The sequence below is a fragment of the Hypanus sabinus genome, unplaced genomic scaffold, assembly GCF_030144855.1.
Source record: "Hypanus sabinus isolate sHypSab1 unplaced genomic scaffold, sHypSab1.hap1 scaffold_1562, whole genome shotgun sequence".
Classification (NCBI taxonomy): domain Eukaryota; kingdom Metazoa; phylum Chordata; class Chondrichthyes; order Myliobatiformes; family Dasyatidae; genus Hypanus; species Hypanus sabinus.
Genome location: NW_026779640.1, coordinates 58,816 through 84,665, shown reverse-complemented (window position 1 = coordinate 84,665; position 25,850 = coordinate 58,816). Strand labels below are relative to the sequence as shown.

General features: G+C 53.5%; 1 protein-coding gene across 1 annotated transcript in view; it reads right to left on the bottom strand.

The window, feature by feature from the left end:
• Positions 1-5,059: 5,059 nt before the first annotated feature.
• Positions 5,060-25,850, bottom strand: part of LOC132387143 (lysophospholipid acyltransferase 5-like) — a 48,686-nt gene continuing 27,895 nt past the window's right edge. Inside the window, exons 2-4 of the mRNA XM_059959497.1 lie at positions 13,429-13,536; positions 9,117-9,223; positions 5,060-5,336 (exon numbers count right to left, since the gene is read on the bottom strand). Coding sequence (XP_059815480.1) covers positions 5,121-5,336; positions 9,117-9,223; positions 13,429-13,536 — 431 coding nt within the window. The 3' untranslated portion in view covers positions 5,060-5,120. The remainder of the gene's footprint in view (positions 5,337-9,116; positions 9,224-13,428; positions 13,537-25,850) is intronic.

The following is a 25,850-nucleotide window of genomic DNA, read 5'->3' as shown; positions in this document are numbered from 1 at the left end:
TTCATCTGAATTCCAGCAACTACAGACCCAGGGCCTGTATGATAACCCTTTCATTCCTGAAATCATCCCAGTGAACCTCCTCTGGATCATCTCCAATGCCAGCATGTCTTTTCTAAGATGAGGGGCCCAAAGCTGTTCACGATACTCAAGACGAGGCGTCACAGCCTTATAAAGCCCCAGCATCACATCCCTGCTCTTGTATTCTATTCCTCTCAAAATGGATGCTAATGTAGCACTTGCCTTCCTCACCACCGACCCGTCCTGCAAGTTCACCCCCAGAGTGCCCTGTACAAGGACTCCCAAGTCCCTCTGCATCTCAGATTCCTAGATTTTCTCCCCGTTTAAGAAATAGCCTGCACATTTATTTCTACTACCAAAGTGCATGACCGTGCATTCTCCAACACTGTATTTCATCTGCCACTTTCTTGCCCATTCTCCCAATCTGTCCAAGTCCTTCTGCAGCCTACCTGTTCCCTCAACATTACCTGCCCCTCCACTAATCTTCATATCATCTGCAAACTTGGCAACAAAGCAATCTATTCCATCATCTAAATCATTGATATACAGCGTAAAAAGAAGCGGTCCCAACACCGACCCCTGCAGAACACCACTGGTCACTGGCAGCCACCCAGAAAAGGATCCTTTTATTCCCACTCGATCAGCCAATGCTCCAACCAGGTCAGCAACTTTCCTGTAATACCATGGGCTCTTAACTTGGTCAGCAGCCTCATGTGTGGCACGTTGTCAAAAGCCTTCTGAAAGTCCAAATATACAACGTCCACCACATCCCCTTTATCGATCCTCCTTGTAATCTCCTCGAAGAATTCCAACAGGCTCATCTCGCAAGATTTTCTCCCAAGGAAACCATGCTGACTTTGTCCTATCTTGTCCTGTGTCACCAAGGACTCCATCACCCCGTCCTTAACAACTGACTCCAACATCTACTCAACCACTGACTGGTCTTTAATTTCCTTTCTGCTGCCTTCCTCCTTTCTTAAAGAGTGGAGTAACATTTGCAGGTTTCCGGTCCTCTGGCACCGGGCTGGAGTCCAATGACTTTTGAAAGATCATTTCTAATGCCACCACAATCTTTAACCTCTTTCAGAACCCTCGGGTGCAGTTCCTCTGGTCCCCGGTGACTTATGTACCTTTAAGTGCTTTCAGCTTTTTGAGCACCCTTCTCTCTTGCAACAGCGACTACACCCACTTCACTTCCTTCACGCACAACATGAGTCACACTGCCGACGTCTTCCACAGTGACAACCGGTGCAAAATACTCATCTGCCATCTCCTTGTCCGCTCTTATTACTTCTCCAGCCTCATTGTCTATCAGGCCATTCAGCCCATTTATTTCTGCTACCCAAGTGCATTTTCCAACACCTGCACCGCAGTGGGCGACAGGGGATGCCCCCGCAGGGGGTTTTTGCGCTCCGCTCGGGTCCGGTTTGCTCGCTGAACCCCCCCAAGTTTCCAAACGCTCCGCTCCTGCCCGCTCGCAAGTCCTCCGGCCGCTTTTGCCCCTCACAGGGAGCCCCGGTTTCCGTAAGGCGCATAAACATCTCTCCCGGCTGCACGTCAGCTGTTCCTCCTCTTTCATTAACCCATTCCTCTTTAAATATAACTGGCAGTTCACACCAGGCCCTTTGCTTTCTGGGTATTCAATATACTGAATCAATCACTTCTTCAATTAAACCAGGACGAATAAGCCCGGTCTAAAATCTGCAGACAAGTCGTCCGCACGCCAATCCCGCCCGCATCAGAAACCGGGGAAAGGAAACGTGATTGCGTACGATCACAAAAACAAAGAAGCTGGGTGTGGACTACAGGAGGAACGGAGACGGGCTAACCCCTATTGGCATCGATGGGTCTGGGGTTGAGAGGGTGAACAGGTTTAAGTTCCCCAGCATAAACATCACCGAGAGTCTCGCGTGGTCTTTACACACCGGCGGTGCAGTGAAAAAGACACAACAGAGCCTCCCTCACCTCAGATGCTTGAGGAGGTTTGGTGTGGCCCCCCCCCCCCACCCCCCAAATCCTACAGGGGCTCAGTCGAGAGCATCCTGACTGTCTGCACCACTGTCCGGTCCGGGAACCGTCCCCCCCTCGATCGAGAGCATCCTGACTGTCTGTACCACTGTCCGGTCCGGGAACCGTCCCCCCCTCGATCGAGAGCATCCTGACTGTCTGCACCACTGTCCGGTCCGGGAACCGTCCCCCCCTCGATCGAGAGCATCCTGACTGTCTGTACCACTGTCCGGTCCGGGAACCGTCCCCCCCTCGATCGAGAGCACCCTGACTGTCTGCACCACTGTCCGGTCCGGGAACCGTCCCCCCTCGATCGAGAGCATCCTGACTGTCTGCACCACTGTCCGGTCCGGGAACCGTCCCCCCCTCGGTCGAGAGCATCCTGACTGTCTGCACCACTGTCCGGTCCGGGAACCGTCCCCCCCTCGGTCGAGAGCATCCTGACTGTCTGCACCACTGTCCGGTCCGGGAACCGTCCCCCACTCGGTCGAGAGCATCCTGACTGTCTGCACCACTGTCCGGTCCGGGAACCGTCCCCCCCTCGATCGAGAGCACCCTGACTGTCTGCACCACTGTCCGGTCCGGGAACCGTCCCCCCCTCGATCGAGAGCATCCTGACTGTCTGCACCACTGTCCGGTCCGGGAACCGTCCCCCCCTCGATCGAGAGCATCCTGACTGTCTGCACCACTGTCCGGTCCGGGAACCGTCCCCCCCTCGATCGAGAGCATCCTGACTGTCTGCACCACTGTCCGGTCCGGGAACCATCCCCCCCTCGATCGGGAGCATCCTGACTGTCTGCACCACTGTCCGGTCCGGGAACCGTCCCCCCCTCGATCGAGAGCATCCTGACTGTCTGCACCACTGTCCGGTCCGGGAACCGTCCCCCCTCGATCGAGAGCATCCTGACTGTCTGCACCACTGTCCGGTCCGGGAACCGTCCCCCCCTCGATCGAGAGCATCCTGACTGTCTGCACCACTGTCCGGTCCGGGAACCGTCCCCCCCTCGATCGAGAGCATCCTGACTGTCTGCACCACTGTCCAGTCAGGGAACCGTCCCCCCCTCGGTCGAGAGCATCCTGACTGTCTGCACCACTGTCCGGTCCGGGAACCGTCCCCCCCCTCGATCGAGAGCATCCTGACTGTCTGCACCACTGTCCAGTCAGGGAACCGTCCCCCCTCGATCGAGAGCACCCTGACTGTCTGCACCACTGTCCGGTCCGGGAACCGTCCCCCCCTCGATCGAGAGCACCCAGACTGTCTGCACCACTGTCCGGTCCGGGAACCGTCCCCCCCTCGATCGAGAGCACCCGGACTGTCTGCACCACTGTCCAGTCCGGGAACCGTCCCCCCCTCGATCGAGAGCATCCTGACTGTCTGCACCACTGTCCGGTCCGGGAACCGTCCCCCCCTCGATCGAGAGCACCCAGACTGTCTGCACCACTGTCCGGTCCGGGAACCGTCCCCCCCTCGATCGAGAGCATCCTGACTGTCTGCACCACTGTCCGGTCCGGGAACCATCCCCCCCTCGATCGAGAGCATCCTGACTGCACCACTGTCCGGTCCGGGAACCGTCCCCCCCCTCGATCGAGAGCATCCTGACTGTCTGCACCACTGTCCGGTCTGGGAACCGTCCCCCCCTCTATCGACAGCATCCTGACTGCACCACTGTCCGGTCCGGGAACCGTCCCCCCCCTCGATCGAGAGCATCCTGACTGTCTGAACCACTGTCCGGTCCGGGAACCGTCCCCCCCCTCGATCGAGAGCATCCTGACTGTCTGCACCACTGTCCGGTCCGGGAACTGTCCCCCCCTCGATCGAGAGCATCATGACTGTCTGCACCACTGTCCGGTCCGGGAACCGTCCCCCCCTCGATCGAGAGCATCCTGACTGTCTGAACCACTGTCCGGTCCGGGAACCGTCCCCCCATCGATCGAGAGCATCCTGACTGTCTGTACCACTGTCCGGTCCGGGAACTGTCCCCCCCTCGATCGAGAGCACCCTGACTGTCTGCACCACTGTCCAGTACGGGAACTGTCCCCCCCTCGATCGAGAGCATCCTGACTGTCTGCACAACTGTCCGGTCCGGGAACCGTCCCCCCCTCGGTCGAGAGCATCCTGTATGTCTGCACCACAGTCCGGTCCGGGAACCGTCCCCCCCTCGATCGAGAGCATCCTGACTGTCTGCAACACTGTCCGGTCCGGGAACCGTCCCCCACTCGATCGAGAGCATCCTGACTGTCTGCACCACTGTCCGGTCCGGGAACCGTCCCCCCCTCGATCGAGAGCATCCTGACTGTCTGCACCACTGTCCGGTCCGGGAACCGTCCCCCCCTCGATCGAGAGCACCCTGACTGTCTGCACCACTGTCCGGTCCGGGAACCGTCCCCCCCTCGATCGAGAGCATCCTGACTGTCTGCACCACTGTCCGGTCCGGGAACCGTCCCCCGCTCGATCGCGGGACCCCGGTGCGGACAGCCCGGCGCATCTGTAAGTGTGAACCTCCCACTGTTCAGTTCGACAAGCATCTATTAAACTACAGTTCCTATAAAAAGTTTTCACACCCCCCCCCCCCAGAAGATTTAGTGTTTGGTGACATTGAATCGCAATGGATTTAATTTGGCCACTTTTTGACGCTGATTAATCGCGGGACCCTGGCGCATCTGTCGGTGTGAACCTCCCACCGTTCAGGACGTTCACAGAGACGGGTGTGTAAAAAGGGCACCGAAGGATCATCGGGGACCCGAGTCACCCCCGAACACAAACTCTCCCGGCTGCTGCCGTCCGGGAAACGGGACCGCGGCGTAAAAGCCGGGAGCGACAGGCTCCGGGACAGCTTCTCCCGCCGGGCCGACAGACCGGTGAATTCACACGGATTTGAGAGTACTCTATATAACACCGACTGCTCCGTTTGTTATAAATTACTGCGATTCCACATTGAGACGGAGACGTGAACGAAGGTTTTTACTCCATGCACGTGAAGGAGGTGAGAAGTAAATTCAACCCAATTCCTTAAATGTACTACACATGCCAACGGGGAAAGGGGTCAGGCAAAGACCTTTAGCGGGTGGTTTAAATTCCTCGGAGGGGACGCTGATCAGAGAGACGGGAAGGGATGAAGTTGGGGGAAGGGGCTGCCCACGTGATCCCAGAACACACGCGCCCCATTCATTCCCAAAACGCGTCCGCCCCGCCACCCGCCGGAGCCCCGGCACTGACCGATGAGCTTCAGGGTGAGCACGCAGTGGGGCATCGTCCACTTGATGTCGTACTGCTCGGTGGCCGTGAAGTAGTAGCCCGCTAAGAGGTAGGCCTGCCCGTGGTAGGGAGGGAGAGGGGGAGAGAAAGGAGGAACACAGAAAGGGAAAGGGATAGACAAGGGAGGAGAGGAGGGAGGGAGACGACGGACAAACTTCAGAAAGTAAAAAACTGCACGTACTCTCTACCTCCCCGTCTCCGTCACCCACTCCCTCCCCTAACACCCTCCCCAGTGCGGAGGGAGATTCACTCAGTGTCTGACCCCGGGAGTGTGTGATGGGACGGTGAGGAGGGAGATTCACTCTGTGTCTGACCCCGGGAGTGTGTGATGGGACGGTGTGGAGGGAGATTCACTCTGTGTCTGACCCCGGGAGTGTGTGATGGCACGGTGTGGAGGGAGATTCACTCTGTGTCTGACCCCAGGAGTGTGTGATGGGACGGTGTGGAGGGAGATTCACTCTGTGTCTGACCCCGGGAGTGTGTGAAAGGACGGTTTGGAGGGAGATTCACTCTGTGTCTGACCCCGGGCGTGTCTGAGGGACGGTGCGGAGGGAGATTCACTCTGTGTCTGACCCCGGGAGTGTGTGATGGGACGGTGAGGAGGGAGATTCACTCTGTGTCTGACCCCGGGAGTGTGTGATGGGACGGTGTGGAGGGAGATTCACTCTGTGTCTGACCCCGGGAGTGTGTGATGGGACGGTGTGGAGGGAGATTCACTCTGTGTCTGACCCCGGGAGTGTGTGATGGGACGGTGTGGAGGGAGATTCACTCTGTGTCTGACCCCGGGAGTGTGTGATGGGACGGTGCGGAGGGAGATTCACTCTGTGTCTGACCCCGGGAGTGTGTGATGGGACGGTGTGGAGGGAGATTCACTCTGTGTCTGACCCCGGGAGTGAGTGATGGGACGATGAGGAGGGAGATTCACTCTGTGTCTGACCCCGGGAGTGTGTGATGGGACCGTGTGGAGGGAGATTCACTCTCTGTCTGACCCCGGGAGTGTGTGATGGGACGGTGTGGAGGGAGATTCACTCTGTGTCTGACCCCGGGAGTGTGTGATGGGACGGTGGGGAGGGAGATTCACTCTGTGTCTGACCCCGGGAGTGTGTGATGGGACGGTGTGGGGGGAGATTCACTCTGTGTCTGACCCCGGGAGTGTGTGATGGGACCGTGTGGAGGGAGATTCACTCTGTGTCTGACCCCGGGAGTGTGAGATGGGACGGTGAGGAGGGAGATTCGCTCTGTGTCTGACCCCGGGGGTGTGTGATGGGACCGTGTGGAGGGAGATTCACTCTGTGTCTGACCCCGGGAGTGTGTGATGGGACGGTGGGGAGGGAGATTCACTCTGTGTCTGACCCCCGGAGTGTGTGATGGGACCGTGAGGAGGGAGATTCACTCTGTGTCTGACCCCGGGAGTGTGTGATGGGACGGTGTGGAGGGAGATTCACTCTGTGTCTGACCCCGGGAGTGTGTATGGGACCGTGTGGAGGGAGATTCACTCTGTGTCTGACCCCAGGAGTGTGTGATGGGACGGTGGGGAGGGAGATTCACTCTGTGTCTGACCCCGGGAGTGTGTGATGGGACGGTGGGGAGGGAGATTCACTCTGTGTCTGACCCCCGGAGTGTGTGATGGGACCGTGAGGAGGGAGATTCACTCTGTGTCTGAACCCGGGAGTGTGTGATGGGACGGTGTGGAGGGAGATTCACTCTGTGTCTGACCCCGGGAGTGTGTGATGGGACCGTGTGGAGGGAGATTCACTCTGTGTCTGACCCCGGGAGTGTGTGATGGGACGGTGGGGAGGGAGATTCACTCTGTGTCTGACCCCGGGAGTGTGTGATGGGACGGTGGGGAGGGAGATTCACTCTGTGTCTGACCCCGGGAGTGTGTGATGGGACGGTGGGGAGGGAGATTCACTCTGTGTCTGACCCCGGGAGTGTGTGATGGGACGGTGTGGAGGGAGATTCACTCTGTGTCTGACCCCGGGAGTGTGTGATGGGACGGTGTGGAGGGAGATTCACTCTGTGTCTGACCCCGGGAGTGTGTGATGGGACGGTGTGGAGGGAGATTCAGTCTGTGTCTGACCCCGGGAGTGTGTGATGGGACGGTGGGGAGGGAGATTCACTCTGTGTCTGACCCCCGGAGTGTGTGATGGGACCGTGAGGAGGGAGATTCACTCTGTGTCTGACCCCGGGAGTGTGTGCTGGGACGGTGTGGAGGGAGATTCACTCTGTGTCTGACCCCGGGAGTGTGTGATGGGACCGTGTGGAGGGAGATTCACTCTGTGTCTGACCCCGGGAGTGTGTGATGGGACGGTGTGGAGGGAGATTCACTCTGTGTCTGACCCCGGGAGTGTGTGATGGGACGGTGTGGAGGGAGATTCACTCTGTGTCTGACCCCGGGAGTGTGTGATGGGACGGTGGGGAGGGAGATTCACTCTGTGTCTGACCCCGGGAGTGTGTGATGGGACGGTGGGGAGGGAGATTCACTCTGTGTCTGACCCCGGGAGTGTGTGATGGGTCGGTGCGGAGGGTGATTCACTCTGTGTCTGACCCCGGGAGTGTGTGATGGGACGGTGTGGAGGGAGATTCACTCTGTGTCTGACCCCGGGAGTGTGTGATGGGACGGTGTGGAGGGAGATTCACTCTGTGTCTGACCCCGGGAGTGTGTGATGGGACGGTGTGGAGGGAGATTTACTCTGTGTCTGACCCCGGGAGTGTGTGATGGGACGGTGTGGAGGGAGATTCACTCTGTGTCTGACCCCGGGAGTGTGTGATGGGACGGTGTGGAGGGAGATTCACTCTGTGTCTGACCCCGGGAGTGTGTGATGGGTCGGTGTGGAGGGTGATTCACTCTGTGTCTGACCCCGGGAGTGTGTGATGGGACGGTGTGGAGGGAGATTCACTCTGTGTCTGACCCCGGGAGTGTGTGATGGGACGGTGTGGAGGGAGATTCACTCTGTGTCTGACCCCGGGAGTGTGTGATGGGACGGTGTGGAGGGTGATTCACTCTGTGTCTGACCCCGGGAGTGTGTGATGGGACGGTGTGGAGGGAGATTCACTCTGTGTCTGACCCCGGGAGTGTGTGATGGGACGGTGTGGAGGGAGATTCACTCTGTGTCTGACCCCGGGAGTGTGTGATGGGACGGTGTGGAGGGAGATTCACTCTGTGTCTGACCCCCGGAGTGTGTGATGGGACGGTGTGGAGGGAGATTCACTCTGTGTCTGACCCCGGGAGTGTGTGATGGGACGGTGAGGAGGGAGATTCACTCTGTGTCTGACCCCGGGAGTGTGTGATGGGTCGGTGTGGAGGGTGATTCACTCTGTGTCTGACCCCGGGAGTGTGTGATGGGACGGTGTGGAGGGAGATTCACTCTGTGTCTGACCCCGGGAGTGTGTGATGGGACGGTGTGGAGGGAGATTCACTCTGTGTCTGACCCCGGGAGTGTGTGATGGGACGGTGAGGAGGGAGATTCACTCTGTGTCTGACCCCGGGAGTGTGTGATGGGACCGTGTGGAGGGAGATTCACTCTGTGTCTGACCCCGGGAGTGTGTGATGGGACGGTGTGGAGGGAGATTCACTCTGTGTCTGACCCCGGGAGTGTGTGATGGGACGGTGTGGAGGGAGATTCACTCTGTGTCTGACCCCGGGAGTGTGTGATGGGACGGTGCAGAGGGAGATTCACTCTGTGTCTGACCCCGGGAGTGTGTGATGGGACGGTGAAGAGGGAGATTCACTCTGTGTCTGACCCCGGGAGTGTGTGATGGGACGGTGGGGAGGGAGATTCACTCTGTGTCTGACCCCGGGAGTGTGTGTGGGGAAGTCCCGCAGCAACATTACCATCTGGAAGAGGAAAGTGGATGCGACACAGGTGACCGTCCTCCCCATCAGCCTGAGGATCAGGAACTGGACGACGACACAAGCGAGGGAGTGCAGCATGTGCCAACCTGTCGGGGAGAGGAGAGACGCCGTAACAGAGGTGGAGAAACGTAGGAAAGGTCAGCTCAAACCAGCCTGGCCCGCCTCTTTGCTGCCCCAAACCCCTCGTTCCTTCTCCCCACCCTCTCACGATTCTCCGTCCGTGCCGCCCTTCCCTTCCCCAGCTGATCCAGCAGTCCCTCGATCACTCTCTGCTAGCCCAGCCACTTGCTCCCTTCGCAGCCTCCACCCCCCCCCCCGCCTTCCCACTCGCACCCCTTCTCACCCTCTCCATGTCCCGTCCCTCTTTCTTTCACTCTCCCCCTCTCCCTGCTCCCCACATTCCTTTTCAATTGCCTATAGGTGCAGGTGTAGGCCATTCGGCCCTTCGAGCCCGCACCACCATTCACTGCGATCATGGCTGATCATCCACAATCAGTACACCGTTCCTGCCCTCTCCCCGTATCCCTTGACTCCACTATCTTTAAGAGCTCTATCTAACTCTCTCTCTCTTGAATGCATCCAGAGAATTGGCCTCCACTGCCTTCTGAGGCAGAGCATTCCACAGATCCACCACTCTCTGGGTGAAAAAGTTTTCCCTCAATTCCATTCTAAATGGCCCCCCCGCTTATTCTCAAACTCTACTCTATCTGTGCCCTGGTCCTGGACTCCCCCACTACAGGAAACATCCTCTCCACATCCACTCCATCTGTGTCCTCTGGTCCTAGACTCCCCCACTACAGGAAACATCCTCTCCACATCCACTCTATCTGTGTCCTCTGGTCCTAGACTCTCCCACCACGGGAAACATCCTCTCCACATCCACTCTATCTGTGTCCTCTGCTCCTAGACTCTCCCACCACGGGAAACATCCTCTCCACATCCACTCTATCTGTGTCCTCTGGTCCTAGACTCCCCCACTACAGGAAACATCCTCTCCCCGTCCACTCTATCTGTGTCCTCTGGTCCTAGACTCCCCCACTACAGGAAACATCCTCTCCACATCCACTCTATCTGTGTCCTCTGGTCCTAGACTCCCCCACTACAGGAAATATCCTCTCCCCATCCACTCTATCTGTGTCCTCTGGTCCTAGACTCCCCCACTACAGGAAACATCCTCTCCACATCCACTCTATCTGTGTCCTCTGGTCCTGGACTCCCCCACTACAGGAAACATCCTCTCCACGTCCACTCTGTGTCCTCTGGTCCTGGACTCCCCCACTACAGGAAACATACTCCCCACATCCACTCTATCTGTGTCCTCTGGTCCTAGACTCCCCCACTACAGGAAACATCCTCTCCACGTCCACTCTATCTGTGTCCTCTGGTCCTGGACTCCCCCACTACAGGAAACATCCTCTCCACATCCACTCTATCTGTGTCCTCTGGTCCTAGACTCTCCCACTACAGGAAACATCCTCTCCCCGTCCACTCTATCTGTGTCCTCTGGTCCTGGACTCCCCCACTACAGGAAACATCCTCTCCACATCCACTCTATCTGTGTCCTCTGGTCCTAGACTCCCCCACTACAGGAAACATCCTCTCCACATCCACTCTATCTGTGTCCTCTGGTCCTAGACTCTCCCACTACAGGAAACATCCTCTCGACATCCACTCTATCTGTGTCCTCTGGTCCTAGACTCCCCCACTACAGGAAACATCCTCTCCACATCCACTCTATCTGTGTCCTCTGGTCCTAGACTCTCCCACTACAGGAAACATCCTCTCGACATCCACTCTATCAGTGTCCTCTGGTTCTAGACTCTCCCACTACAGGAAACATCCTCTCCACATCCACTCTATCTGTGTCCTCTTGTCCTAGACTCCCCCACTACAGGAAACATCCTCTCCACATCCACTCTATCTGTGTCCTCTGGTCCGAGACTCCCCCACTACAGGAAACATCCTCTCGACATCCACTCTATCTGTGTCTTCTGGTCCTAGACTCCCCCACTACAGGAAACATCCTCTCCACATCCACTCTATCTGTGTCCTCTGGTCCCAGACTCCCCCACTACAGGAAACATCCTCTCCACATCCACTCTATCTGTGTCCTCTGGTCCTAGACTCCCCCACTACAGGAAACATCCTCTCCACATCCACTCTATCTGTGTCCTCTGGTCCTAGACTCTCCCACTACAGGAAACATCCTCTCGACATCCACTCTATCTGTGTCCTCTGGTCCTAGACTCCCCCACTACAGGAAACATCCTCTCCACATCCACTCTATCTGTGTCCTCTGGTCCTAGACTCTCCCACTACAGGAAACATCATCTCCACATCCATTCTATCTGTGACCTCTGGTCCTAGACTCCCCTAATATAGGAAACATCCTCTCCACATCCACTCTATCTGTGTCCTCTGGTCCTAGACTCCCCCACTACAGGAAACATCCTCTCCACATCCACTCTATCTGTGTCCTCTGGTCCTAGACTCCCCCACTACAGGAAACATCCTCTCCACATCCACTCTATCTGTGTCCTCTGGTCCGAGAGTCCCCCACTACAGGAAACATCCTCTCCACATCCACTCTATCTGTGTCCTCTGGTCCCAGACTCCCCCACTACAGGATACATCCTCTCCACATCCACTCTATCTGTGTCCTCTGGTCCCAGACTCCCCCACTACAGGAAACATCCTCTCCACATCCACTCTATCTGTGTCCTCTGGTCCCAGACTCCCACACTACAGGAAACATCCTCTCCACACCCACAATATCTGTATCCTCTGTTCCTAGACTCCCCCACTACAGGAAACATACTCTCCACATCCACTCTATCTGTGTCCTCTGTTCCTAGACTCCCCAACTACAGGAAACATCCTCTCCACATCCACTCTATCAGTGTCCTCTGGTCCTAGACTCCCCCACTATAGGAAACATCCTCTGCACATCCACTCTATCTGTGTCCTCTGTTCCTAGACTCCCCCACTACAGGAAACATCCTCTCCACATCCACTCTATCTGTGTCCTCTGGTCCTAGACTCCCCCACTACAGGAAACATCCTCTCCACATCCACTCTATCTGTGTCCTCTGGTCCGAGACTCCCCCACTACAGGAAACATCCTCTCGACATCCACTCTATCTGTGTCCTCTGGTCCTAGACTCCCCCACTACAGGAAACATCCTCTCCACATCCACTCTATCTGTGTCCTCTGGTCCCAGACTCCCCCACTACAGGAAACATCCTCTCCACATCCACTCTATCTGTGTCCTCTGGTCCCAGACTCCCCCACTACAGGATACATCCTCTCCACATCCACTCTATCTGTGTCCTCTGGTCCTAGACTCCCCCACTACAGGAAACATACTCTCCACATCCACTCTATCTGTGTCCTCTGTTCCTAGACTCCCCCACTACAGGAAACATCCTCTGCACATCCACTCTATCTGTGTCCTCTGTTCCTAGACTCCCCAACTACAGGAAACATCCTCTCCTCATCCACTCTATCAGTGTCCTCTGGTCCTAGACTCCCCCACTATAGGAAACATCCTCTGCACATCCACTCTATCTGTGTCCTCTGTTCCTAGACTCCCCCACTACAGGAAACATCCTCTCCACATCCACTCTATCTGTGTCCTCTGGTCCTAGACTCCCCCACTACAGGAAACATCCTCTCCACATCCACTCTATCTGTGTCCTCTGGTCCGAGACTCCCCCACTACAGGAAACATCCTCTGCACATCCACTCTATCTGTGTCCTCTGTTCCTAGACTCCCCAACTACAGGAAACATCCTCTCCACATCCCGAGAATTAAATTCCAGTGTATACAAGCCCAGTCGCTCCAATCTTTCAACATATGACAGTCCCACCATTCCGGGAATTAACCTCGTGAACCTACGCTGCACTCCCTCAATAGCAAGAATGTCCTTCCTCAGATTTGGAGACCAAAACTGTACACAATACTCCAGGTGTGGTCTCACCAGGGCCCTGTACAACTGCAGAAGGACCTCTTTGCTCCTAGACTCGACTCCCCTTGTTATGAAGGCCAACGTGCCATTAGCTTTCTTCACTGCCTGCTGTACCTGCATGCCTGCTTTCAGTACTGATGAACAAGGACACCCGGATCTCATTTCCTAACTCGACACCATTCAGATGGTAATCTGCCCTCCTGTTCTTGCCACCAAAGTGGGTAACCTCACCTTTCTCCCACACCCTCTTCTTCCCTTCTTGCGTCTGCACCCTCCTTCCCCTTCTCTCCCGCCCACCTTTTCCCTGGCCCCGGATCCTCACCGAAGTTGAAGTACGCGATCCAGAGGCCGAGCATGGAGTTGTAGTAATGCACTAGGTGAGCTCCCCGTCCCAGGAGGAGCCACCGGTGGAAGAAGGCAAAGGGGTATCCTGTTTCAAAGGGGTGGGTGGGGGAGAAAGACACGGAGAGTCAGCCAACAGAGCACGCCCACCTCCTCCCCGTCACCCCCGCGTTCGCCCTCCTCCCGGATCCTCGACGCAGGAACACCGAGCCTGCCCTGCCACTCCAATACGGCTGATTTACTATCCCTCTCAACCCCACTCTCCTGCCTCCTCCCCGTAGCCTTTGGCACCCTGACTGATCAGGAACCTATTAACCTCCGCCTTAAATACACCCAGTGACTCAGCCTCCACAGCCGTCTGTGGCAACGAATTCCGCAGATTCACCCACCCTCCGGCTAAAGAAATTCCTCCTCCTCTCCGTTCCTCTGCCCCTCAGCACGGGAGCCCCCTCCCTTTGCTGTCTGTTCACCCCGGGACCGTCTCGCCATCCACAGCTCCGACCTGCTCATTAATTTTGCTGACGACACTAAAGTCGGCCCTCCTTATCCGCGAGCTCCGCAAGCACAAATCTGACCGACCGCGGATCGGGAAAACCCGGAAGTGCTCTCCCAGCACTCGTAGTTCCAGCCTGCGCAGTCATTATTCCCTAAACAATGCAGTACGACAACCATTTCACACAGCATTTACATTGCATTAGGTATTATAAGTTAAAGTATTATAGTTTATTATTATCATCAATTATTATTTATAACTTAAAGAGATGGCTTAAAGAATACGGGAGGGTTTGCGTGGGTTATCTTGGATCGGGATCGGAAAAAATTGGAAGTGCTCTTACTAGGTAAGTCGGAACAGGTACGTCCGATATTATTTAGCGTCAGTTAGTCAGATGTTTGTCTTAGTATATATTTTACCTTCCTATGCATATAAGATGCTTAAGAACGTACGTTTCAGCACCGGGAGGATCAAAACCCCAAAGCCCGATAATTAAACCACTGCCTTGCTTAGTAATAATTGCAGCTTTCATCGGGGCAGAGCCTTTCTCATTTAAAATTGTTCCGATCGTTGACCGACTGCAGCCTGATGCTTTTCAAATGACCGATGGAGTTTCACCTCTTTCCGATCGCTTCATTATTTCCAGTTTCTTTTCCTTTTTTTTTCTGGCCATTAACCACACAATTTTTATTGTAAGCGTGGCCAAATTTCTGACCTCAAAGACAATGTTCCATTTAAGGCTCCAGTATACAGTAACTGCCGTCATGTAACGGTGTGCTGCACGCGGCGCTGAAATAACGACACGGAGTCGGTGAGCTGCAGCTGCAGAAAGAGATTTATTCGAACCTCGCGGCCTTGCTTTAAAGCCTTCCTGATCCCGCCCACCCCGGGCGGGAACGCGTATTCACGGTCCCGTCCCGCGCGCGGGCTTTTCCCCGTGCTGGTGAAGCAGGCTTGGCGCCCTCTTTGGGACCGGCCTCAGTGCCGGCGCGCGCCGCGTTGTGAGCCGGTTCGAGTGCGCCGGGAAGTGGGCCGCCACATAAGTATGTTTTCACTGCTGTTAAATGTCAAAACTGGAATTTAGAAGGACGAGGGGGGATCTGATTGAAACGTGTAAGATTATTCAGGGATTGGACACGCTGGAGGCAGGAAGTGGGTCACCACAGTCATGACTAATTTTGCATGTCTCTTCAATGTTGAGAAAGACCGACATGGTGAACTTTGACTCCCATTCTTTTTCAGTAGCACACATTCCACTGGAGACAAAAGGCGACATAAACAACTCCTTCCTTAAGGAGTTCCTTAAGGCACAACAGGAAAGAAGAATGCCAGAGCTGCAATTTAAAATTCGCTGATGACTCAAGCACAGAGAGTTGGTCGGCAACCCTTATTCTTTTTTTGAAACAAAAAGTGTTACCAAGGCCCGAAACGTCGACAGCGCTTCTCCCTGCAGCTGCTGCCTGGCCTGCTGTGTCCCACCAGCAGTTTGTGTGTGTTGTCTGTCCTGACAGAGCTTCTCGGCCCGAAACGTCGCCAGTGCTTCTCCCTGTAGATGCTGCCTGGCCTGCTGTGTCCCACCAGCAGTTTGTGCGTGTTGTCTGTCCTGATGGAGCTTCTCGGCCCGACACGTCGCCAGTGCTTCTCCCTATCGATGCTGCCTGGCCTGCTGTGTCCCACCAGCAGTTTGTGCGTGTTGTCTGTCCTGACGGAGCTCCTCGGCCCGAAACGTCGCCAGTGCTTCTCCCTGTAGATGCTGCCTGGCCTGCTGTGTCCCACCAGCAGTTTGTGTGTGTTGTCTGTCCTGACGGAGCTTCTCGGCCCGAAACGTCGCCAGTGCTTCTCCCTACAGATGCTGCCTGGCCTGCTGTGTCCCACCAGCAGTTTGTGCGTGTTGTCTGTCCTGACGGAGCTTCTCGGCCCGAAACGTCGACAGCGCTTCTCCCTGCAGCTGCTGCCTGGCCTGCTGTGTCCCACCAGCAGTTTGTGTGTGTTGTCTGTCCTGACGGAGGGTCTCGGCCCGAAACGTCGCCAGTGCTTCTCCCTGTAGATGCTGCCTGGCCTGCTGTGTTCCACCAGCATTCGGTGTGTGTTGTTGTCTGAATTTCCAGCGTCTGCAGATTGGGGTTACCCACTTTGGTTGCAAGAAGAGGGAAACGGGATTATTATTGGAACGGTGGCCGATTAGGAAAAGGGGAGATGCAACGAGACCTGGGTGTCATTGTACACCAGTCATTGAAGGTGGGCATGCAGGTACAGCAGGCGGTGAAAAAGGCAAATGGTATGTTGGCATTCACAGCAAAAGGATTTGAGTACAGGAGCAGGGAGGTTCTACTGCAGTTGTACAAGGCCTTGGTGAGACCACACCTGGAGTATTGTGTGCAGTTTTGGTCCCAGGAGAGGGGAGGTTCTACTGCAGTTGTACAAGGCCTTGGTGAGACCGCACCTGGAGTATTGTGTGCAGTTTTGGTCCCCTAATCTGAGGAAAGACATTCTTGCCATGGAGGGAGTACAGAGAAGGTTCACCAGATTGATTCCTGGGATGGCAGGACTTTCATATGAAGAAAGACTGGATCGACTGGGCTTATACTCACTGGAATTTAGAAGATTGAGGGGGGATCTTACTGAAACGTATAAAATTCTAAAGGGATTGGACAGGCTAGATACAGGAAGATTGTTTCCGATGTTGGGGAAGTCCAGAACGAGGGGGTCACAGTTTAAGGATAAAGGGGAAGCCTTTTAGGACCGAGATGAGGGAAAACTTCTTCACACAGAGAGTAGTGAATCTGTGGAATTCTCTGCCACAGGAAACAGTTGAGACCGGTTCATTGGCTATATTTGAGAGGGAGTTGGATATGGGTCTTGTGGCTAAAGGGATCGGGGGTATAGAGAGAAAGCAGGTACAGGGTTCTGAGTTGGAAGATCAGCCACGATCATACTGAATGGCGGTACAGGCTCGAAGGGCCGAATGGCCTACTCCTGCACCAATTTTCTATGTTTCTATGAGACGTAAAGGGTGAGGGGAAAGCAGAAAGGTGGCAGTGGGAGAGAGAGGAGGGGAGGAAAAGAGGGGCACCATGAGGGAGGGAGAGGAGGTAGGGAAGGAGCAGAGAGGGGGAGGGACAGACAGAAAAAGATAGAGAGAGAGACCAAGAGAGAGAGACAGAGATAGAGAGAGATAGAGAGGCAGAGACATGGAGAGAGAGAAAGAGAGGGAGAGAGACAGACAGATGGAGAGAGATAGTGAGAGACAGATAGAGAGACAGAGATAGAGATAGAGACAAAGAGAGAGAGAGAAAGAGAGGGAGAGAGACAGAGAGAGATAGAGACAGAGATGGAGAGATAGTGAGAGACACAGATAGAGAGAGGGAGAGAGGGAGACTACATCTACAGTATCAAAGTTCGTGTTTGTGTGTGTGTGTGCAAGATGGACTCAGATAGAGAGACGGGTACGTGAGGCTTGTTAATTAGCTCAAAATGTACGAGGGACGGAGATTACATCTGCAAGATAAACAGATATTAACATGACTGCGTGTCCGTGGGAGGTGAAATGGGAGAAAGAGATATTTATAACAATGCAAATGTTGTCATTTTCCCCAGTAGAAGGTTAAGGGTGTCTTGATAAGAGGTATTTAAAATTATGAGGATGGATCGAGTAGATGTGGGTCGGCTTATTTACTATGTTTCTATTTCCTAGTGTTACCAAAAGAGCTTTTGATGAAAAGTGCAGTGACGAAACTACATCCAGGCAGGAGTGGACTTTGAATGCGCAAGAGCCTCACGGGACTGTGATCAAGTGCAATTTCAACAATTACAGTAATGAACTGATGGCTACCACCTGACCAACGGACAATAGGCACGGTTTTCAAAAGTTCAGACTTAGTGCTCTCAGCTACTCACATCAACGTTCACATTCACCGTCCAGGGAACAAGGAGTGCACGCAGCCAGAACAAACGATGTGCCAGCATTCCTTGAGATTCGACGTGAAACGACAAGGATCGAGGTCGAAGTGCAACCGCCGATTGGCTACTTTAAGTTAACGAGATCTCCTTCACGTGGAAAAGAAGCTCGAAACTGTTCCAAACTCTGATCAAACTGTAACAGAGCTGCAGGAATGGGAGCCCCTCGACTCTCATTGTGCAAAGGGTCTTCCTTCAAGTGAAACCACCATATTGCCGCCCAGTTTCTCTGCAAGCGCATCACGGTCCTGAGTTCCATCTGCCGCGTTAACTTGCCGTTCATGTTTAATACCTGTAAATTTCTTTCCAATAGCATCCTCTGAGCCAGCGTACATCACCTTGATTTTAATGCTTGTCTGCTCTGGAGCCCAGAATATAAATACCAAATCTTCTCTCTCGATTCTTTTGCCTCGTATGCCGCATCACACAAAAGCGTGACGACAGTCGGTCGAAGGTAGCAACTTAACAAAGGATGTGTACGGGTCCTGCACAGTTCCCCCGATTTCACCTGCCAATATTTCTTTGGCTTCCTCTGCAATAAGCTGGGGTTTTTTTTATCTTCACTATGGCAGAACGCTGCTGCTTTCTTTCTTTTTTTGACTTCTTCTGGGGATGAAGATCTCCTTACTTTCGTGTCATTGACGACTTCACTAACGTCATCGTTTGCTGTTACTCCAGAGGCCACCGCACCGAGACGGGTTGAATGAGGTCCGGGGTTCCGCCGGGTCCTGATGTCCACCGCTCCAAGACGGGTTAAATAAGGTCCGGGGTTCCGCCGGGTCCTGATGTCCACCGCACCGAGACGGGTTGAATAAGGTCCGGGGTTCCGCCGGGTCCTGATGTCCACTGCTCCGAGATGGGTTGAATAAGGTCCGGGGTTCCGCCGGGTCCTAATGTCCACCGCACCGAGACGGGTTAAATAAGGTCCAGGGTTCCGCCGGGTCCTGATGTCCACCGCACCGAGACGGGTTGAATGAGGTCCGGGGTTCCGCCGGGTCCTAACGTCCACCGCACCGAGACGGGTTGAATGAGGTCCGGGGTTCCGCCGGGTCCTGACGTCCACCGCACCGAGACGGGTTAAATAAGGTCCGGGGTTCCGCCGGGTCCTAATGTCCACCGCACCGAGACGGGTTAAATAAGGTCCGGGGTTCCGCCGGGTCCTAATGTCCACCGCACCGAGACGGGTTAAATAAGGTCCGGGGTTCCGCCGGGTCCTAACGTCCACCGCACCGAGACGGGTTAAATAAGGTCCGGGGTTCCGCCGGGTCCTAACGTCCACCGCACCGAGACGGGTTAAATAAGGTCCGGGGTTCCGCCGGGTCCTAACGTCCACCGCACCGAGACGGGTTAAATAAGGTCCGGGGTTCCGCCGGGTCCTAATGTCCACCACATTTGGACAGGTTGAATAAGGGACTTGAGCATCTACGTTTTTTGGTGTCGCTAGACTACCTGAAATGACACAAAACTACACCAGACTACCTGAAACAACACAAAACTACACCAGACTACCCGAAACGACACAAAACTACACTAGACTACCTGAAACAACACAAAACTACACCAGACTACCCGAAACAACACAAAACTACACCAGACTACCTGAAATGACACAAAACTACAGACTACCTGAAACAACACAAAACTACACCAGACTACCCGAAACGACACAAAACTACACCAGACTGCCTGAAACAACACAAAACTACACCAGACTACCTGAAATGACACAAAACTACAGACTACCTGAAACAACACAAAACTACACCAGACTACCCGAAACGACACAAAACTACACCAGACTGCCTGAAACAACACAAAACTACACCAGACTACCTGAAACGACACAAAACTACACCAGACTACATGAAACGACACAAAACTACACCAGACTACCTGAAACGACACAAAACTACACCAGACTACCCGAAACAACACAAAACTACACCAGACTACCTGAAACAACACAAAACTACACCAGACTACCTGAAACGACACAAAACTACACCAGACTACCTGAAACGACACAAAACTACACTAGACTACCTGAAACGACACAAAACTACTCTAGACCACCTGAAACAACACAAAACTACACTAGACTATCTGAAATGACACAAAACTACACCACACTACCTGAAACAACACAAAACTACACTAGACTACAGACCTGCAGAGGACTACATAAAGTGCACAAAACAGTGCAGGGCAGGCCAATAATTAATAAACAAGACAATAGGCACAGTAGAGGCCACATTACAATATAACAATAAATGATGTAGATATCAGTCCAGGCTCTGGGTATTGAGGAGTCTGATGGCTTGGGGGAAGAAACTGTTACACAGTCTGGTCGTGAGAGCCCGAATGCTTCGGAGCCTTTTCCCAGACGGCGGGAGGGAGAAGAGTTTGTACGAGGGGTGCGTGGGGTCCTTCATAATGCTGTTTGCTTTGCAGGTACAGTGTGCGGCACAAATGTCTGCAATGGCCGGAAGAGAGACCCCGATGATCTCCTCAGCTGACCTCACTATCCGCTGCAGGGTCTTGCGATCCCAGACGGTGCAATTTCCCGAACCAGACTGTGATGCAGCTGCTCAGGATGCTCTCGATACAACCCCTGCAGAGTGTGGTGAGGATGGGGGGGGTGTGGGGGAGATAGACATCTGCAAGTGTGCTGCCTTAGCTCCAGGGAATCCGTCGGTCTGCAACCAGCCCCCTCCCTTCCAAAACAATCCTGACGATTCTTAGCAAGTCAGATGGGGGGAGGGCTCGTGCCGAGTGAACGGCGGCGGTGGGGGAATTGGAGGACAGAGAGAGGACCTGGGGGTACAGGTTCACGACTCACCGAGAGCGGGGACGGCGAATACGGGAACGAGGGAGGTCGGCAGTTCGTCTGGGGGGTCAGCTCAGCAAAGGGAACATACCAGGCCCAGCGTGGATATTGCCCCTTTAACAGATAATCAATGGAGTAAAATTTATAATCTGGTCAATAGTTCATCTATCTGCACACGCCATACCTTAATTCAGTTTAAGATGATACACAGGGCCCTAACGTCCAAAGATAAATTGGCGCGAATTTTTCCTGACATAAGCCCTATTTGCGACAGATGTAACACAGAGGTGGCTAGTTTGACCCATACGCTTTGGTTACGTGTACGCTTAGAACAATTTTTGGAGGGATGTGCTTGGGATATTATCTAAAGTTATAGATGGGGATGCTCAACCCAATTCATTTACGGCAATTTTTGTGATCATTCCAGAGGAAGCAAGCAGAGCGTCTGCCTCAGCCCAACATGCGATAGCCCTTTTCAACTTTACTGGCGAGGAGAACTATCTTGCTACACCGGGAAGAATATAACCCACCTACTGTTTTCTATTGGCTCTCCTCCATTATGTCATGTCTGAGCTTGGAGAAAATTAGAAGCCGGACATTTGATACATCCTTTAATTTTGAGCAAGACCGGCGACCCTTTTTTCAATATTTTCACATGATTTAATTTATATTTATTTAGTTATTTATTTGTCTTTATTCTCTTTGGGGAAAATCCTTATCCGTGAAGGTTTGGAGATGACTGGAAGGACGTGTTTTTATTTAATCTTTTCGTTTCTTCTAATTTTATCCTTAAATGAACTGCCCGATATTTCTTTTCTATTCTACAAAATCCTTATCCGTGAAGGTTCGGAGATGACTGGAAGGATGTGTTTTTTCCTCTTTTTTAAATTTTATCCTCAATTAGACTGCCCAATCTTCCTTTCTCTTTTCTTTGTTTCAGTTTAGTTAGTGGGGTTTTTTTCTCCCCCTTTATCAATAAAATTTCCAATCTTTTTTTTACGATTGCTATGAGGAGTTGTAGTTTTTTTTGACCATTGTATACATAACAGCAAAATATTTTACCTATTTGATTTTGACGTTATATACTTTGTTTTTATTATTGCTGTTTATATCTTTCATATTATCGGTTTGCTAAAGTCCTCCTCTGATTTGTATATTCTTGTGTATTTGTATATACTGATTGTGTGCAGTTCTGGTCACCAAATTATAGGAAAGATGTCAATAAATTAGAGAGAGTGCAGAGACAATTTACTAGGATGTTACCTGGGTTTCAGCTCTTAAGTTACAGAGAAAGGTTGAACAAGTTAGGTCTCTATTCATTGGAGCGTAGAAGGTTGAGGGGGGATTTGATCGAGGTATTTAAAATTTTGAGGGGGATAGATAGAGTTGACGTGAACAGGCCATTTCCATTGAGAGTAGGGGAGATTCAAACGAGAGGACATGATTTGAGAGTTAGGGGGCAGAAGTTTAAGGGAAATACGAGGGCGGTATTTCTTTACTCAGAGAGTGGTAGCTGTGTGAAACGAGCTTCCTGTAGAAGTAGTAGAGGCCAGTTCAGTATTGTCATTTAAGGTAAAATTGGACAGGTATATGGACAGGAAAGGAGTGGAGGGTTATGGGCTGAGTGCGGGTCGGTGGGACTAGGAGAGATTAAGAGTTCAGCACGGACTAGAAGGGCCGAGATGGCCTGTTTCTGTGCTGTGATTGTTATCTGGTTATATGGGTTATTTGAAAATCAATAAAAAGATTGAAAAATGAAATGAGATTGCCACAAACCACCGCATAGGACAGAGGAGGAGTAAACTATCCTGTCAATCGTCACGGCCCACGAGGAGCGAGTTTGGCGCAGACCCGCAGAGGAAACGCCCGGGGGGAGAATGCTGGCGGAAGCACGGAACAGGACTCCAAGCTGGACCGGGCCGAGAAGCTTGGTTTCGGGGGGGAGGCTGGACCAGGCACAATTTACAGACCTGACTGTGTACGGGATTCGGGGGCTACGGCGCGATGGCCGGGGACACGAGCGGCCGGCGCAGGACGGGCACGAACTCGAGCCCTCGGCAGGAACAGGGCAGGTGCGATTAACGCTCAAAAGGACGCGGAGAAGATTCGCGGGGACTGGAGGGCTCGGGTTACAGGGGCAGTTTTTCCTGGAGCAGAGGCGGCTCAGGGAAAACTGGGCAAAGGTTTATAAAACCACGAGAGGCAACAATAAGGTGGGCCAGGGTCGGGGAGTTGAAAACTAGAGGTGACAAGTTCAAAGGGCAGAGGGGAGAGATGCAAAGGGTCAGGTTTTTCCACGGTAACAGCACTTTTTTCTCCCCACAAAACATACAAATCCTACAAAAAAAAAGTAGCGGATACGGCCCAGACTGTCACGGGTAAAGCACAACTACACGGAGCGCTGTCGTCAGGGACCCCCACCATCCAGGACATGCTCTCTCCTCACTGCTGTCATCAGGAAGGAGGTACAGGAGCCTCAGGACCCACACCACCAGGTTCAGGGACAGTTATCACCCCCTCAACAATCAGGTACAGGAGCCTCAGGACCCACACCACCAGGTTCAGGGACAGTTATCACCCCTCAACCATCAGGAAGGAGGTACAGGAGCCTCAGGACCCACACCACCAGGTTCAGGGACAGTTATCACCCCTCAACCATCAGGAAGGAGGTAAAGGAGCCTCAGGACCCACACCACCAGGTTCAGGGACAGTTGTCACCCCTCAACCATCAGGAAGGAGGTACAGGAGCCTCAGGACACACACCACCAGGTTCAGGGACAGTTATCACGGCTCAGCCATCAGGAAGGAGGTACAGGAGCATCAGGACCCACACCACCAGGTTCAGGGACAGTTATCACCCCTCAACCATCAGGAAGGAGGTACAGGAGCCTCAGGACCCACACCACCAGGTTCAGAGACAGTTATCACCCCTCAACCATCAGGAAGGAGGTACAGGAGCCACAGGACCCACACCACCAGGTTCAGGGACAGTTATCACCCCTCAACCATCAGGAAGGGGGTACAGGAGCCTCAGGACCCACAGCACCAGGTTCAGGGACAGTTATCAGCCTCTCAGCCATCAGGAAGGACGTACAAGAGCCTCAGGGCCCACAGCACCAGGTTCAGGGACAGTTATCACCCCTCAACCATCAGGAAGGAGGTACAGGAGCCTCAGGACCCACACCACCAGGTTCAGCGACAGTTATCATCCCTCAACCATCAGGAAGGGGGTACAGGAGCCTCAGGACCCACACCACCAGGTTCAGGGACAGTTATCAGCCTCTCAGCCATCAGGAAGGACGTACAAGAGCCTCAGGGCCCACAGCACCTGGTTCAGGAACAGTTGTCGCCCCTCAACCATCAGGTTCTTGAACCAGAAGGAATAACTTCACTTGTCCCATCACTGAAGTGTTCCCACAAGCTACAGACTCACTTTCCAAGGACTGTTCATCTCAGAGTCTGGATATTTACTGCTCATTTGTTAATTTATTTCTGTATCTGCACGCCGGTTGACCACACTGTTGGTGTGCTCTTACATCGATGCTGTTGTGGTCACTGGATATATTGAGTCTGCCCGGAAGAAAACTGATCTTGGGACTGTACCTGGTGACATACTGTACGCGTACTTTGAACTTTGAGCTTCAAAGACACACGTGCTGATCCGGGCAAAGGACGGGAGCCATAAGTGGCAAGTTGTCAACCCGGGCTGCTCTGATCAGATGGGCCAATGTGCCTGTTTCTGCACCGTGTCACGGTCTGTCTCTCTCTCTCTCTCTCTCTCTCTCTCTCACACACACACACAGAGTCCATCTTTCACACACACACTGTCTCTCTCTCTCTCACACACACACACAGTCCATCTTTCACACACACACTGTCTCTCTCTCTCTCTCACACACACACACACAATCCATCTCTTTTCACACATAAACACACAGTAAACACAAAGTGCACTGCAGACGCTGGGGTCAAAGCAACACGCACAAAACGCTGCAGGAACTCAGATCAGGCAGCGTCTGTGGAAATGAACAGTCAACGTTTCGGGCCGAGACCCTTCGGCAGGACTGAAGAGGGGGGCAGGGGCCCTACAAAGGTGGGGGGGGTGGGGGCGGGTGGAAAGGAGAAGGGTGGTGGATGCCAGGTAAAAAACCAATCACAGGAAAGATCAAGGGGTAGGGAGGGGATAGGCCGGAGAGGTGAAGAAGGAATGAAAGGGGAAAGCACTGTGGGTAGTAGAAGGCGGCAGAATCATGAGAGGGGTGATAGGCAGCTGGAGGAGGAGACAGAGTGAAGGTGGGACGGGGGAAGGGAGAGGGAGGGAATGACCGGAAGTTGGAGAACTCAATGTTCATACCAAGGGGCTGGAGACCATGCAGACTGCATATGAGTTTGGCCTCGTCATGTCAGTAGAAGAGGCCACGTATGGACATATCCGAATGGGAATGTGAAGCAGAGTTGAAGTGGGTGGCAACCGGGAGACCCCATCTTCAGTCCTGACGAAGGGTCTCGGCCCGAAACGTTGACTGCTTGTTTCCATGGACGCTGCCCGACCTGCTGAGTTCCTCCAGCGTGTTGGTCAAACACACAGTCTGTCTCTCTATCTCTCTCACACACACACACACAGAGTCCGTCTCATTCAAACACTCACACTTTCCCTCTCAGTCACACACACAGTCTCCCCGTGTCTGTCTCTCTCACACACAGTCCGTCTCACACTCTCCCTCTCAGTCACACACACACTGAATGTCTGTCCCTCTTCCACACAAGAACACACAGATACACACACACTGAATCTCTCTCTCACACACACACAAACACACACTGCGTCTGTCTCTCTCTCTCTCTCTCTCACACACACAGAGTCCGTCTCATTCAAACACTCACACTCTCCCTCTCAGTCACACACACAGTCTCCCCGTGTCTGTCTCTCTCACACACAGTCCGTCTCACACAAAAACACTCAAACACACACACACGGAATCTCTCTCACACACACAAACACATACACACACTGCGTCTCTCTCTCTCACACACACGGAATCTCTCTCACACACACAAACACATACACACACTGCGTCTGTCTCTCTCTCTCTCTCTCTCACACACACGGAATCTCTCTCACACA